Raw genomic sequence first — 16,874 nt, forward strand, 5'->3', positions numbered from 1 at the left:
GCACGGGGTCCCCTCCTCAGGCGGAGGGCACCCCAGCAGCACCCGCACGCAAGGGGATCCCTCGAAAACTCGAGGGCTAAGCCCCATCTCACAGCCACGCACGGGGTCCCCTCCTCAGGCGGAGGGCACCCCAGCAGCACCCGCACGCAAGGGGATCCCTCGAAAACTCGAGGGCTAAGCCCCATCTCACAGCCACGCACGGGGTCCCCTCCTCAGGCGGAGGGCACCCCAGCAGCACCCGCACGCAAGGGGATCCCTCGAAAACTCGAGGGCTAAGCCCCATCTCACAGCCACGCACGGGGTCCCCTCCTCAGGCGGAGGGCACCCCAGCAGCACCCGCACGCAAGGGGATCCCTCGAAAACTTGAGGGCTAAGCCCCATCTCATAGCCACGCACGGGGTCCCCTCCTCAGGAGGAGGGCACCCCAGCAGCACCCGCACGCAAGGGGATCCCTCGAAAACTCGAGGGCTAAGCCCCATCTCACAGCCACGCACGGGGTCCCCTCCTCAGGCGGAGGGCACCTCAGCAGCACCCGCACGCAAGGGGATCCCTCGAAAACTCGAGGGCTAAGCCCCATCTCACAGCCACGCACGGGGTCCCCTCCTCAGGCGGAGGGCACCCCAGCAGCACCCGCACGCAAGGGGATCCCTCGAAAACTCGAGGGCTAAGCCCCATCTCACAGCCACGCACGGGGTCCCCTCCTCAGGCGGAGGGCACCCCAGCAGCACCCGCACGCAAGGGGATCCCTCGAAAACTCGAGGGCTAAGCCCCATCTCACAGCCACGCACGGGGTCCCCTCCTCAGGCGGAGGGCACCCCAGCAGCACCCGCACGCAAGGGGATCCCTCGAAAACTCGAGGGCTAAGCCCCATCTCACAGCCACGCACGGGGTCCCCTCCTCAGGCGGAGGGCACCCCAGCAGCACCCGCACGCAAGGGGATCCCTCGAAAACTCGAGGGCTAAGCCCCATCTCACAGCCACGCACGGGGTCCCCTCCTCAGGCGGAGGGCACCCCAGCAGCACCCGCACGCAAGGGGATCCCTCGAAAACTCGAGGGCTAAGCCCCATCTCACAGCCACGCACGGGGTCCCCTCCTCAGGCGGAGGGCACCCCAGCAGCACCCGCACGCAAGGGGATCCCTCGAAAACTCGAGGGCTAAGCCCCATCTCACAGCCACGCACGGGGTCCCCTCCTCAGGCGGAGGGCACCCCAGCAGCACCCGCACGCAAGGGGATCCCTCGAAAACTCGAGGGCTAAGCCCCATCTCACAGCCACGCACGGGGTCCCCTCCTCAGGCGGAGGGCACCCCAGCAGCACCCGCACGCAAGGGGATCCCTCGAAAACTCGAGGGCTAAGCCCCATCTCACAGCCACGCACGGGGTCCCCACCTCAGGTGGAGGGCACCCCTCTTCCCCCATTGTTTTTTTTTCCTCTACAGGATTCTCCGCAGTATGGTCCGCCGTTTTTACCATCCTCCCTCCATCTTATGCTATTGAAGGACGTGTCTGAAGAGAAGCCGAGCACAGATCTGCCAGCATATCTGCAGGAGCACCTGGAAAATAAACAGTTCTGCTTACCTGTGTTGTACTGCTTTTCTTTGCATCTGGGAAATCAGGCTGGATTGGGGAGGGCACTGCAGGTCTCCCCCCACCTGCCAGAGATTTCATGCGCTCCTTAAGTTCAGCCCCCAGCCAAGCAGCAGCACCCTGGGAATCCTCAGCCTCAGCTTCGAGCTGGGGGACAAGCAGGGGCTCAAGAGCTGAGTGGGGCCCCAGGGAACCGAGAACTGGTACGGGAGCACTGGGGGGTTCCACTATGTGCCATGGACCACCGACACTTCGCTTAGCAGAACAGAGCACTTCACACTGTTGGGCAGCTTCTGCCGTTTCTTGCTCACAACCTCCAGCAGCTCCCAGCTGCATCACTGCATATTCACTGCTGCTGGAGGAGGGCAGGCAAGATGCAGCCGCCCCCAGGATGCCGCGTCCCCAGGCGGCCCCTACCCTCACAGGAGCAGGGAGGTGCCCCACAGCAGGAAGCAGCACCTGGCCCCCAACTCCTGATAGGAAGTGCTGCCCCTGCACCACTGCTCCCCGTGCCTCTCATTTCCCATCGCAGCCGCTCCATCTTCCTGGTGAGCAGTAGGCGTGTGCCTTCAGTGCTGGAAGACAAGAATAAAGCTGCTGGGTGGGAGCCCAACTTCGGGGGGGAACGTGGCATCGAGCACCCCGTCACCCCCCACACAGGAGGAGGGATGCGGGAAGTGCTTTTGTCCTCTATCTGGCACCCAGCCTCAGCCACAAGCCCCATCCGAAGGGCTCCAGAGGCTGGTGATGCAAGGACAGGAATCACCTCGCTGCGGAGCTGGGAAGGGCTTTGCTGCACTCCACTCCTCACTGCAGCCCCAGACCTGCGCAATGAAGAACTCTGTGAGCCACCTGTAGTGGGATGCCGGGCTGGCAGCCGATGCACCACGGTGTTTATGATTTTACCTCTGACTGGATATTTGCTTACACCCGCTGTCACCATAGAGGTCACCTCATATAGCATCTTCTCGGTGAAGAAGTGTGCTGTGGTAGCCCTCAAAGGCCTTTTCTAGGTGTATGTTGTCATCTGGTCTCTTCCTGAGGAGGTCTCTGTTGCATTTCTGACACTTGCTAGTTCTGATAGATCTCTGCTCTCTTAAGTTCTTTCCTAGAGTCAAGTCGAGTCGAGTCGAGTCTAGAGTCGAGTCGCATATGATAGGATCGGGTAGGATAGGATAGGATAGGATAGGATAGGATAGGATAGGATAGGATAGGATAGGATAGGATAGAAGGGTGGTGAGGAGAGGAGTGCGGAGGAGAGGAGTGGTGAGGAGAGGAGTGGTGAAGAGAGGAGAGGAGAGGAGAGGAGAGGAGAGGAGAGGAGAGGAGAGGAGAGGAGAGGAGAGGAGAGGAGAGGAGAGGAGAGGAGAGGAGAGGAGAGGAGAGGAGAGGAGAGGAGAGGAGAAGATGTGGAAGGTTCCTATGAAAACCATGTACTTAACTGGCTGAGAGCTAACAAAAAGATGAAGCATATTAATAAGCGCATTGTCCAAACGTCCCTCGAACACTGACAGTCATGGGACATGAACTGCCTCACTAGGAAGCCTCTTCCAGTTTTCAACCACCTTCACTGAACATACGTTTTTCCTGCTGTTCTGTCTGAACCTCCCATGTCATATCTTTGTGCTGTTCCTTTGTGTCCTTTCATCTGTTAGAAGGAAGAAGTAAATGGCACCTCCCTCTCCATTTCCCTTCGGGAAGTTTTAGAGACAAATAAGGGTACCTCCTTTCATCCCTACCGGTCAGCCAGAACATCCTCAGCTTCTCCTCACACGACATGCCTTCCAGCACTTTTACCAGCTTTGATGCCCTCCTTTGCATCCATTTAAGTGTCTTAAACATTCCCTCTATATTGTGGAGCACAGAACTGCACACAGTATTTAAGATGAGGTTGCACCAGCACTAAATACAGCAGAAGAATTGCCAGCCACAGCGGGCTGTGCTGTGTTTAACACAGCCCAAAATGTTGTTTGTTCTTTTGGCTGTCAGGGCACAGTGCTGGCTCATAGTTGAACAATTTCTCCAGAAGGATGCTGTGAGAGATGGTCTCAAATGTCTTATTAAAATCCAGAAAGACTACATTCGCTGTCTTCTCTTCATCCACTAAGCCAGAGACCTTATAATAGGAGATCAGAGTACTAGGGCAGGACATTCCCTTCATGAACTCCTGTGGACTGTGCCTGATAAAGGCTTGGTTCTTTAAGCATCTTCCAATAGCAGATAATATCCTGAACTTTTCCAGGGCCTGAGGTTAGACCAGCAGGTCTGTTTTCCGGCTCCTCTCTTGTTGATCAGTGTAACACTGTCTAGGTTCAAGCCAGCAGTGGCCTCCCGCGACCTTTGGCAAATTGGTGGAAAGGGTCCAGGTCTAACATCTCTTAACTCCCTCAGCACTCTAGGATGAATCACATCAGGCCCTATAGACTTATGAACACTGAGCTCATATAACTGTTTCTTCACAATTTCAGTGGCCGCAGTTGGGAAGTCACTGCTCTGCTGGTCATGGTCTTCAAATTCAGGGGACTCAGCAGCCCAAAACCTATCACTGATGTTAAAAACAGGCTAAAATACAACAAACAAGCAAACAAACAAAAACAAGAAAAAAACCACCACATTAAATGCCTCAGCCTTTTCCTTATGCTACTATAAAGGATGCAGAAGGTGATGTCCAAGAAGGTTGGACTTGACGATCTCTGGAGGTCCCTTCCAGCCCCTGCAATTCTGTGATTCAGTGACATTATTACACTAACAGAATGAAGAGCCTCTAGTCCTGGTCATCCTGTTATCAGCTTTATGGGCTCCAAACAGGCTTTGATATCTTCAGGAGGTGTATTCAAGGTGATTCCGAACACCAAGAAAAGCTATGGAAGGACACGGCTCCTCATGGCAAGCTGGTTTTTAGATGCATATTTCATAACACTGTGGAACCAGCTGTATTTGGAAAAGAATGGGAAACAAAAGGCATGAAGCAAAGCCTATGGGAGAGGACTGGGCCTCCTGTTAGCCTTCTGGCACTAGTCAAAAGGGAGTTTCTAGTTGCTTAGGAAGAAGGTGTAGTGTATGACCAGTGCTAAATGTAATGAGTTGTCCATTCTTCCTTTTTTTCTGCGTGTCTCATTTTTCTCTCTCCAGACCTGGGACCAGGAGCTGGGAACAGGTCCAAAGAAAGAACGATGTCTTCAGGAGAAAAGCCAGCTGCTGTGTGCGCTTCTTCTCAGTACTCTCCTCGGTTTTGCATTACTCATCACCTACATCACGATGACTTGTGCTCTAGGTATAATGTGGAATATCCTTTTCCCTGACTCCTTACCCACCCTGTTTATAAGATCTGTTCCTCTCTCTGCCTGCATGGATTATTATGCTCAGTATCTGTGTGAGGGTGAGGCTTTCAGAAAGACAAAGAAGTGTAAAAAAGTACCAGCTGTAAAAAAGGCAGACTGTTCTGCCTCCTCCCTGTGTGACCGTGGGGAGATATCCCCCCGCTTGTCCTCCTCCGACTGCCATTTGATAAGCCTGGGCCCAGCTTTGTGAGAGAGCAGCATTATATTGTCAAGAAATTCTTCTTGAATTTCATCATCCTGGCTTCCAGCTTCTATGACCCTGCTCCATCTGCAGCCAGCTCCAGGAAACTGGCTCTGAAGCTGAGATTTAGAGCTTCTCTTCCACTTGTCCATCCCTGATTTCATAAGCCTACTTCCAGTTTTCTAGGACCAATCACTACTCTGATATACAGAAAACTCATATTCTCCTGTGCAGTGCGGAAGCTGTGAGCGGAGGCCAGAAATTGTCAGTTATCTTTCCAATTCACCAAAAAGCTGCCTGCAGAACAGTCCGCACAAACGCTTACGTGTACAGATAGCTAAATATTGTAGCTGTGTTTAGATTGGAGGGCACACGTATCTCCTACTCCAAAACAAGCATTGTTGACAGGCATTTTTCTCCCACTGCTGTCATGTATGCTTCACTAGAGAAACTAAGGAGAAAGTTGTTAGTTTAGATCATGTCTATTTGCACTCCCTGCACCTCCTTCCACTTTAACAAACCACAGTTTGACACCATAGCATGAAAATCTTGCTTTGATTTGTAGTACTATTATTTAATAGTAGAGCTGATCTGATGTTGATACAAGACACAGACACGAAATGAGAACATACAGCCAGGGCTTCCCAGCGTTTGGGATGAAGGAGGTTTTAAATCAAAGCAAGATACACCACAAGTGAGTTTTCGTCCTGTTTTGACAGATGTCATTACTGAGAAATGCTTGTTTCCCACCTTGAACATCTCCCTGCGTGTACTAAGCTCTTCTCCTTACCTTCGTTGTACCATGGCCTCCTTTTGCTTTGTGTGTTAACATCACCAGCAGTTTCTTGTTTATCACCTGGTCAAATCAGTGCGTGCTGTTTGAGAGAGAACAGAGAAAAGGCGGAGTCATCCAAGCCTTGGCTGCCGAGATAGAACCACTGGAGGGCAGGCACCACCTCTGCACGAACTACCTGTCTCTGACTGAAAGAATCTCCCTGGCAAAGTGCAAAGCAGCCTTGGTGTGAAGTCGAAGACAGAGTGTGTATTATTGCACCTTCAGCAAAAGCTCACAAGGAATTCAGCAGTCTGTACGCAGTGGAGCTTGTATCAAACAGAAATCTTATTATAAGATCCCTCTTTTTTTCTTTCTTTTTTTTCCTCAGTTGTTGAATATGTTGTCCTCATTCTCCAGTGTCACCGCTCAGATCTCTCGTTTCCTTCCTACCCAGGATCATGTGATGCTGAACCGAGCCTTGCACTCTTGGCCGGATTCCTGAATTCTAGCAATGACACTGTAGACCCCTGTGAGGATTTCTACAAATACGCTTGTGGCAGCTGGGAAGGCAAACACTCAAGCACAGAAGTGTCACAAAACACCTCTGATGTGCTGTTGGAAGAAAACCAGCTGATATTGAAAAGGCTTTTAGGTAGGAAGAGGCCAAGCCCCACCTCACCACAGCCTCCCTTCAGGTAGGTGCAGAGCGCGATAGGCTCTGCCCGGAGCCTCCTGCAGGCTAAGCAGCCCCAGCTTCCTGAGCTGCTCCTCGTCAGACTTGTGCTCCAGACCCCTCACCCGCTTCGCTGCCCTTCTCTGGACACGCTCCAGGGCCTCCATGCCTTTCTTGCAGTGAGGGGCCCAAAACCGAGCACAGTTCTCCAGGTGCAGCCTCACCAGAGCTCGGTACAGAGGGATGGTCACTTCCCTGCTCCTGCTGGCAGTGCTATTTCTGATACAAGCCAGGATGCCACTGGCACCCGTGCACTCTTCCCAGGTGACACACCGCTGTTGCCAAAGCCTGAGTGTACCTCTCTTGGCCCTCGGCTTGCTCAGCAGGTCCTTGCTGAGCCATGCTGGATTTCTGCCTCCTCCTCTCACTTTCTTATTCAGAGGGATGGAGAGCGTGGCTTTTTTGGCGTGTTTTAATGTAAACTCTATCCGCAGATCTACAGCACTGGTGAGTGCTGCATCACTGTGGGCTTGTATTGCGATAGCTCGGCGCTGACAGCTGTTCACACATCTGGGACTGCCCTTTCAACATGCAGTGGTGCAGTGCTTTCCCTGCAGTGCCTCATGATGGGCAACAGCTGAGGTGGAGCACAGCAGCTCTGTGCTCACGTGTGGTGGAAGCACGCGGTGCACTGGTAAAGCATGGCCTACCAGGAGTGTCCCCCGTCCTCACAGGGCAAGCTCTCACGTTGGCTTCGGAACAGCAGCTACGGTCGCTACGGAGCAGCGCCACGGGGGGAACTCTGTCACCGCCCCTGGAGTGACCGAAACGCTCCGACAGAGCCCTCTTGGAAATCCACTTCTCCCAACCCGAGCGGACACGCGCGCTCTCACTGAAGGCTCCAAGGCGCAAAAGGCGTTTCGCGCAGCGAGAAACTCTTCGCGTTTTTGCAAAACCCGGCGGCTTCAGCCTGTAGAACGGAGCGCGCAGCGGGAGCGCCCGTCGCATTTCGGGCACGGAGCTCCTCGCTGCCGCTCAGCAGCGCCGCGCCGCGCCGCGTCGCGCCGGGCTGTGCTGTCGGTGCCCACGGATGCCATCCCGCTCCAGCACCGTGACTACCTGAACTCACAGTCACCCCACGACCTCAGTGCGGGCTGGGCTCGCTGGCTACGGGTAGGCACCCGGCGCACTGTGAGGTCGTGGGGTGGCTGTGACACTCCGATACCGTCACGAAGCACACAGACAGCTGGAGGTTTGCTGCGCGGTAGCTGTCGCGTTCATAGCTTTGGCATTTGCCTGCCAGAGTCCACCCAAGGAAGGACTTCCGCTGGGACATTTCCTCACAAATGATACTGGCGCCGGCTGCTGGCTGCAAGTAACAGCTGACGCGAGTGGACAAAGCTGAAGGTGTGTTCAGTACACCAAGGCCAGTCCAAATGCAAGTACACACTGCATCACTTGTTCTGCCCTTACAGTGGGGGTGGGGGGGTTGGGGGAGGGATTTATTCTCCCAGTTCCCACCTAGTGGTTTAGGGATGCAGGGTTCAGGGACGAGAGAAGTACAAGGATCCTGAGAACTCTAGCGCGCTCAGAAAGGCATCCTCGAAGAGCAGCCTTGAACGGAGTAGCTTTCCTGTAGCTGCTGTGGTACAGTTTGGTATTTGGAAGAGTAAATCTGCACTTGAAAAGGAATGGGAGAATCACAGAATCATTACGGCTCGGAAAGACGTCTCACACTGCCACGTGCAGCCCCAACCCCAGCCCCAGAGAGTCCTTCTGGAGTTAGCCCGAAGGGAATAATTACGCTATTTCAATAGTCACCATCCAGGTTGCTTTATTGCTAAACAAGCATTACGGGAGGACAAAACTGGCCGCAGCCGGGGTGCCTTTCCCGCAGGCCGCGGCCCCGCACGCCGCTTGGAAGGGCGCAGCACAGATCGGCGCTCCGGGCGGAGCCCCGGGAGGTACCGACGGCCGCCGCCCCGCACATCCCCGCTCCGCCCCGGCCCGGCCCGGCCCGGCCCGCACCTCCCCGCTGATTTCCCTCGGGCAGCCCCGGCCGCCGCCGCCGCCGCCTCCATCGCCGCCGCCGCCGAGCGGGGGGGAGGCAGAGGAGGAGCCGCGAGGAGGAGGGGAGGAAGCCGTTGCCGGGGCAGCGCGCGGCTGGGGCGGGCGTTGTGCGGGTGGCGGTAGGCAGCCCGTTAGAACGCGTGCCGTTGCTAGCGGCTTGCTTGCCGTGACGCCGCTCAGCAGCCGGCGTGCCGCACCCGGAGCCGACCCGACGCCGCGCTGCCAGGTGGGGAGACGGGCCGGGCGGGCGGGAAGGGCTTCGAGCCGAGTGGCCCCGGGCTCTGCCATCCTCCCGAGTGCCGGCACCGCCTCCGGCGTGAAGGCGATCGGCAGCTTTGGTCGCTGCCCGTCTGCTTCGCCCGTTGGCCGAGAGAGGAGGCGGTGCTGGGGCTCGGCTCGGGGATCCCGAGCCTGAAGTCCGTCCCGCCTTCCTCCTCAGGAGCTGTGACACCGCTCTTTGTCATGGAAAGCTCTGCAAGCTTTTGCAAACGTACAGCTTACTGTAAAAGTAAGTGTAGTCAAATCCGAACTTGGTCAGTACGGGCAAGATAGTAACTGACAGCTAATAGAAAATAAAGATGGGAGGGAGCGGGCTGAAAAATGATGCAGAACCGCAGAAGACCGACATTGCAAGGAAATAATTTGCGCTTATATTTCTTTTTACCTAGATATGAGAAAGTTGAACAGACAGAACTTGCGAAACAAGAGATCTTGCAGAAAAAGAGCAAGGCCAGGCAGAAGCTCAGCCAAGGATAGCGGTACATGGCCCTCAGCCAGCAGATGGGCATGAAGATGCTAGCAGAGCCAGAGCCAAAGCCAAAGAGCAACAAGACCAACCCAGCTACGGAGCAGACAGAGCACCGGAAAAAGCAACAAGCAACAGGTACCCACAGACACCCACTCAGGGGAGAGACCCCTCCACCAGGGGCTCCTGACCCATTCCGTCCTCAGGCGGAGGGCACCCCAGCAGCACTCGCACGCAAGGGGATCCCTCGAAAACTCGAGGGCTAAGCCCCATCTCACAGCCACGCACGGGGTCCCCTCCTCAGGCGGAGGGCACCCCAGCAGCACCCGCACGCAAGGGGATCCCTCGAAAACTCGAGGGCTAAGCCCCATCTCACAGCCACGCACGGGGTCCCCTCCTCAGGCGGAGGGCACCCCAGCAGCACCCGCACGCAAGGGGATCCCTCGAAAACTCGAGGGCTAAGCCCCATCTCACAGCCACGCACGGGGTCCCCTCCTCAGGCGGAGGGCACCCCAGCAGCACCCGCACGCAAGGGGATCCCTCGAAAACTCGAGGGCTAAGCCCCATCTCACAGCCACGCACGGGGTCCCCTCCTCAGGCGGAGGGCACCCCAGCAGCACCCGCACGCAAGGGGATCCCTCGAAAACTCGAGGGCTAAGCCCCATCTCACAGCCACGCACGGGGTCCCCTCCTCAGGCGGAGGGCACCCCAGCAGCACCCGCACGCAAGGGGATCCCTCGAAAACTCGAGGGCTAAGCCCCATCTCACAGCCACGCACGGGGTCCCCTCCTCAGGCGGAGGGCACCCCAGCAGCACCCGCACGCAAGGGGATCCCTCGAAAACTCGAGGGCTAAGCCCCATCTCACAGCCACGCACGGGGTCCCCTCCTCAGGCGGAGGGCACCCCAGCAGCACCCGCACGCAAGGGGATCCCTCGAAAACTCGAGGGCTAAGCCCCATCTCACAGCCACGCACGGGGTCCCCTCCTCAGGCGGAGGGCACCCCAGCAGCACCCGCACGCAAGGGGATCCCTCGAAAACTCGAGGGCTAAGCCCCATCTCACAGCCACGCACGGGGTCCCCTCCTCAGGCGGAGGGCACCCCAGCAGCACCCGCACGCAAGGGGATCCCTCGAAAACTCGAGGGCTAAGCCCCATCTCACAGCCACGCACGGGGTCCCCTCCTCAGGCGGAGGGCACCCCAGCAGCACCCGCACGCAAGGGGATCCCTCGAAAACTCGAGGGCTAAGCCCCATCTCACAGCCACGCACGGGGTCCCCTCCTCAGGCGGAGGGCACCCCAGCAGCACCCGCACGCAAGGGGATCCCTCGAAAACTCGAGGGCTAAGCCCCATCTCACAGCCACGCACGGGGTCCCCTCCTCAGGCGGAGGGCACCCCAGCAGCACCCGCACGCAAGGGGATCCCTCGAAAACTCGAGGGCTAAGCCCCATCTCACAGCCACGCACGGGGTCCCCTCCTCAGGAGGAGGGCACCCCAGCAGCACCCGCACGCAAGGGGATCCCTCGAAAACTCGAGGGCTAAGCCCCATCTCACAGCCACGCACGGGGTCCCCTCCTCAGGCGGAGGGCACCTCAGCAGCACCCGCACGCAAGGGGATCCCTCGAAAACTCGAGGGCTAAGCCCCATCTCACAGCCACGCACGGGGTCCCCTCCTCAGGCGGAGGGCACCCCAGCAGCACCCGCACGCAAGGGGATCCCTCGAAAACTCGAGGGCTAAGCCCCATCTCACAGCCACGCACGGGGTCCCCTCCTCAGGCGGAGGGCACCCCAGCAGCACCCGCACGCAAGGGGATCCCTCGAAAACTCGAGGGCTAAGCCCCATCTCACAGCCACGCACGGGGTCCCCTCCTCAGGCGGAGGGCACCCCAGCAGCACCCGCACGCAAGGGGATCCCTCGAAAACTCGAGGGCTAAGCCCCATCTCACAGCCACGCACGGGGTCCCCTCCTCAGGAGGAGGGCACCCCAGCAGCACCCGCACGCAAGGGGATCCCTCGAAAACTCGAGGGCTAAGCCCCATCTCACAGCCACGCACGGGGTCCCCTCCTCAGGCGGAGGGCACCCCAGCAGCACCCGCACGCAAGGGGATCCCTCGAAAACTCGAGGGCTAAGCCCCATCTCACAGCCACGCACGGGGTCCCCTCCTCAGGCGGAGGGCACCCCAGCAGCACCCGCACGCAAGGGGATCCCTCGAAAACTCGAGGGCTAAGCCCCATCTCACAGCCACGCACGGGGTCCCCTCCTCAGGCGGAGGGCACCCCAGCAGCACCCGCACGCAAGGGGATCCCTCGAAAACTCGAGGGCTAAGCCCCATCTCACAGCCACGCACGGGGTCCCCTCCTCAGGCGGAGGGCACCCCAGCAGCACCCGCACGCAAGGGGATCCCTCGAAAACTCGAGGGCTAAGCCCCATCTCACAGCCACGCACGGGGTCCCCTCCTCAGGCGGAGGGCACCCCAGCAGCACCCGCACGCAAGGGGATCCCTCGAAAACTCGAGGGCTAAGCCCCATCTCACAGCCACGCACGGGGTCCCCTCCTCAGGCGGAGGGCACCCCAGCAGCACCCGCACGCAAGGGGATCCCTCGAAAACTCGAGGGCTAAGCCCCATCTCACAGCCACGCACGGGGTCCCCTCCTCAGGAGGAGGGCACCCCAGCAGCACCCGCACGCAAGGGGATCCCTCGAAAACTCGAGGGCTAAGCCCCATCTCACAGCCACGCACGGGGTCCCCTCCTCAGGCGGAGGGCACCCCAGCAGCACCCGCACGCAAGGGGATCCCTCGAAATCTCGAGGGCTAAGCCCCATCTCACAGCCACGCACGGGGTCCCCTCCTCAGGCGGAGGGCACCCCAGCAGCACCCGCACGCAAGGGGATCCCTCGAAAACTCGAGGGCTAAGCCCCATCTCACAGCCACGCACGGGGTCCCCTCCTCAGGCGGAGGGCACCCCAGCAGCACCCGCACGCAAGGGGATCCCTCGAAAACTCGAGGGCTAAGCCCCATCTCACAGCCACGCACGGGGTCCCCTCCTCAGGCGGAGGGCACCCCAGCAGCACCCGCACGCAAGGGGATCCCTCGAAAACTCGAGGGCTAAGCCCCATCTCACAGCCACGCACGGGGTCCCCTCCTCAGGCGGAGGGCACCCCAGCAGCACCCGCACGCAAGGGGATCCCTCGAAAACTCGAGGGCTAAGCCCCATCTCACAGCCACGCACGGGGTCCCCTCCTCAGGCGGAGGGCACCCCAGCAGCACCCGCACGCAAGGGGATCCCTCGAAAACTCGAGGGCTAAGCCCCATCTCACAGCCACGCACGGGGTCCCCTCCTCAGGCGGAGGGCACCCCAGCAGCACCCGCACGCAAGGGGATCCCTCGAAAACTCGAGGGCTAAGCCCCATCTCACAGCCACGCACGGGGTCCCCTCCTCAGGCGGAGGGCACCCCAGCAGCACCCGCACGCAAGGGGATCCCTCGAAAACTCGAGGGCTAAGCCCCATCTCACAGCCACGCACGGGGTCCCCTCCTCAGGCGGAGGGCACCCCAGCAGCACCCGCACGCAAGGGGATCCCTCGAAAACTCGAGGGCTAAGCCCCATCTCACAGCCACGCACAGGGTCCCCTCCTCAGGCGGAGGGCACCCCTCTTCCCCCATTCTTTTTTTTTCCTCTACAGGATGCTCCGCATTATGGTCCGCCGTTTTTACCATCCTCCCTCCTTCTTATGCTATTGAAGGACGTGTCTGAAGAGAAGCCGAGCAGAGATCTGCCAGCATATCTGCAGGAGCACCTGGAAAATAAACAGTTCTGCTTACCTGTGTTGTACTGCTTTTCTTTGCATCTGGGAAATCAGGCTGGATTGGGGAGGGCACTGCAGGTCTCCCCCCACCTGCCAGAGATTTCATGCGCTCCCTAAGTGCAGCCCCCAGCCAAGCAGCAGCACCCTGGGAATCCTCAGCCTCAGCTTCGAGCTGGGGGACAAGCAGGGGCTCAAGAGCTGAGTGGGGCCCCAGGGAACCGAGAACTGGTACGGGAGCACTGGGGGGTTCCACTATGTGCCATGGACCACCGACACTTCGCTTAGCAGAACAGAGCACTTCACACTGTTGGGCAGCTTCTGCCGTTTCTTGCTCACAACCTCCAGCAGCTCCCAGCTGCATCACTGCATATTCACTGCTGCTGGAGGAGGGCAGGCAAGATGCAGCCGCCCCCAGGATGCCGTGTCCCCAGGCGGCCCCTACCCTCACAGGAGCAGGGAGGTGCCCCAAAGCAGGAAGCAGCACCAGGCCCCCAACTCCTGTTAGGAAGTGCTGCCCCTGCACCACTGCTCCCCGTGCCTCTCATTTCCCATCGCAGCTGCTCCATCTTCCTGGTGAGCAGTAGGCGTGTGCCTTCAGCGCTGGAAGACAAGAACAAAGCTGCTGGGTGGGGGCCCAACTTCGGGGGGGAACGTGGCATCGAGCACCCCGTTACCCCCCACACAGGAGGAGGGATGCGGGAAGTGCTTTTGTCCTCTATCTGGCACCCAGCCTCAGCCACAAGCCCCATCCGAAGGGCTCCAGAGGCTGGTGATGCAAGGACAGGAATCACCTCACTGCGGAGCTGGGAAGGGCTTTGCTGCACTCCACTCCTCACTGCAGCCCCAGACCTGCGCAATGAAGAACTCTGTGAGCCACCTGTAGTGGGATGCCGGGCTGGCAGCCGATGCACCACGGTGTTTATGATTTTACCTCTGACTGGATATTTGCTTACACCCGCTGTCACCATAGAGGTCACCTCATATAGCATCTTCTCGGTGAAGAAGTGTGCTGTGGTAGCCCTCAAAGGCCTTTTCTAGGTGTATGTTGTCATCTGGTCTCTTCCTGAGGAGGTCTCTGTTGCATTTCTGACACTTGCTAGTTCTGATAGATCTCTGCTCTCTTAAGTTCTTTCCTAGAGTCAAGTCGAGTCGAGTTGAGTCTAGAGTCGAGTCGCATATGATAGGATCGGGTAGGATAGGATAGGATAGGATAGGATAGGATAGGATAGGATAGGATAGGATAGGATAGGATAGGATAGGATAGGATAGGATAGGATAGGATAGGATAGAAGGGTGGTGAGGAGAGGACTGGTGAGGAGAGGAGAGGAGAGGAGAGGAGAGGAGAGGAGAGGAGAGGAGAGGAGAGGAGAGGAGAGGAGAGGAGAGGAGAGGAGAGGAGAGGAGAGGAGAGGAGAGGAGAGGAGGTGGAAGGTTCCTATGAAAACCATGTACTTAACTGGCTGAGAGCTAACGAAAAGATGAAGCATATTAATAAGCACATTGTCCAAATGTTCCTCAAAAACTGGCAGTCATGGGACATGAACTGCCTCACTAGGAAGCCTCTTCCAGTTTTCAACCACCTTCACTGAACATACGTTTTTCCTGCTGTTCTGTCTGAACCTCCCATGTCATATCTTTGTGCTGTTCCTTTGTGTCCTTTCGTCTGTTAGAAGGAAGAAGTAAATGGCACCTCCCTCTCCATTTCCCTTCGGGAAATTTTAGAGACAAATAAGGGTACCTCCTTTCATCCCTACCGGTCAGCCAGAACATCCTCAGCTTCTCCTCACACGACATGCCTTCCAGCACTTTTACCAGCTTTGATGCCCTCCTTTGCATCCATTTAAGTGTCTTAAACATTCCCTCTATATTGTGGAGCACAGAACTGCACACAGTATTTAAGATGAGGTTGCACCAGCACTAAATACAGCAGAAGAATTGCCAGCCACAGCGGGCTGTGCTGTGTTTAACATAGCCCAAAATGTTGTTTGTTCTTTTGGCTGTCAGGGCACAGTGCTGGCTCATAGTTGAACAATTTCTCCAGAAGGATGCTGTGAGAGATGGTCTCAAATGTCTTATTAAAATCCAGAAAGACTACATTCGCTGTCTTCTCTTCATCCACTAAGCCAGAGACCTTATAATAGGAGATCAGAGTACTAGGGCAGGACATTCCCTTCATGAACTCCTGTGGACTGTGCCTGATAAAGGCTTGGTTCTTTAAGCATCTTCCAATAGCAGATAATATCCTGAACTTTTCCAGGGCCTGAGGTTAGACCAGCAGGTCTGTTTTCCGGCTCCTCTCTCTTGTTGATCAGTGTAACACTGTCTAGGTTCAAGCCAGCAGTGGCCTCCCGCGACCTTTGGCAAATTGGTGGAAAGGGTCCAGGTCTAACATCTCTTAACTCCCTCAGCACTCTAGGATGAATCACATCAGGCCCTATAGACTTATGAACACTGAGCTCATATAACTGTTTCTTCACAATTTCAGTGGCCGCAGTTGGGAAGTCACTGCTCTGCTGGTCATGGTCTTCAAATTCAGGGGACTCAGCAGCCCAAAACCTATCACTGATGTTAAAAACAGGCTAAAATACAACAAACAAGCAAACAAACAAAAACAAGAAAAAAACCACCACATTAAATGCCTCAGCCTTTTCCTTATGCTACTATAAAGGATGCAGAAGGTGATGTTTCCTCTCCTAAGTCATTACAAAGCATATCAGCATTGCCTACTGCAGCTGAAACTGTTTACGATTTCCACTGGAGAACATCCTCTTGAGTCACATTCTGCTGTAACAGCACTGGTTCAACAGTTCAGGAGAAAAGTCAAATTTTTATGGAGAGAATCAAGATGTTAAAACTTTAATTTACTCCAAAATTATTGTCTTTCTTTGCCGAGCATGTGGATTTATTGCATATGGTACGCTATCTCTGCCTGTGTTCCGAGAGAATTTTTACCAAGAATTTCATCCAAAATTAGTTGACTCTCACTTCACAAAAAATTGTTTATCTGTGGTCATGAGCTGAAGCTGAGTAATTCAGACACTGTAGTCATATGCCTTTTCAGGCATACTTGCTTTCATCCAACAAACTCAGGGTAGGGACAAAGCACATATTTATCCGGCAGCAGTAAGCCATGTAAGCACACCCTGTATTTTCCACGCTATCAGTTGGATATGCATCAGTATGGATATGGATCAGTCTTCATTCTGTCAGGTGCCACCAGGCAGTGGAATGTCTCTATATGCATCTGAGCTTTGAGAAAAGTCTGTCTTGGAGGAGACTGCATGTTTGCATGCATGTTTTATTGAATATACAACCTCTAGAACTCAGAGAATCTAGAGAGCTAAATACGTATGCATGTATACACGTGCTTACGGTGCTTTTACATTGTGAAGTTGTTTTCTCCTAGTAACGTGCAAATTTATTTGAAGATACTCTTATCAACTATGGAAAGAAAGGACAAAAAGTTTCTCTGTAAACTTTTTCTAATCACTGAGGAAGGAAGAGGGCTTGGCAGTACATGTAGGAATGACGGCACGTGTAATCCTTATCAACTGGTTCCCTTCTTATCTGTGCAGCACAGACGACAGCTCTGCTCTCCCGAGTTCACAAGCTAGTCAGAAGGCCTCTAGCTTTTTGCTCTGTGACAAAATCCCTGACTCTCCTCTCCTCTCCTCTCCTCTCCTCTCCTCTCCTCTCCTCT

The 16,874-nt window shown here is 56.2% G+C and overlaps 2 protein-coding genes across 6 annotated transcripts in view; both read left to right on the top strand.

Annotated features, from left to right (window-relative positions):
* Positions 1–1,575, top strand: part of LOC149919777 (neprilysin-like) — a 59,944-nt gene extending 58,369 nt beyond the window's left edge. Inside the window, exon 7 of the mRNA XM_090149498.1 lies at positions 1,438–1,575. The gene's annotated coding sequence lies outside the window, so the exon portion shown is untranslated. The remainder of the gene's footprint in view (positions 1–1,437) is intronic.
* The window catches only part of LOC149919781 (neprilysin-like), a 29,869-nt gene extending 16,680 nt beyond the window's left edge, over positions 1–13,189 (top strand). Inside the window, exons 2-6 of one of the 5 annotated variants that reach the window (XM_090149565.1) lie at positions 4,718–4,859; positions 6,337–6,577; positions 7,050–7,962; positions 9,294–9,508; positions 13,052–13,189. In XM_090149565.1, coding sequence (XP_090005691.1) covers positions 4,718–4,859; positions 6,337–6,577; positions 7,050–7,110 — 444 coding nt within the window. In that variant the 3' untranslated portion in view covers positions 7,111–7,962; positions 9,294–9,508; positions 13,052–13,189. Of the gene's footprint in view, positions 1–4,717; positions 4,860–6,336; positions 6,578–7,049; positions 7,994–8,026; positions 8,852–9,064; positions 9,134–9,293; positions 9,509–13,051 lie in introns of those variants that run through there. The other 4 variants (XM_090149561.1, XM_090149556.1, XR_016470736.1 and 1 more) reach the window with 4 other exon arrangements.
* The last annotated feature ends 3,685 nt before the right edge of the window (positions 13,190–16,874 follow it).

Source organism: Phasianus colchicus, chromosome 1 (assembly GCF_987193195.1).
Source record: "Phasianus colchicus chromosome 1, bPhaCol1.hap1.1, whole genome shotgun sequence".
NCBI classification, from domain to species: Eukaryota; Metazoa; Chordata; class Aves; order Galliformes; family Phasianidae; genus Phasianus; species Phasianus colchicus.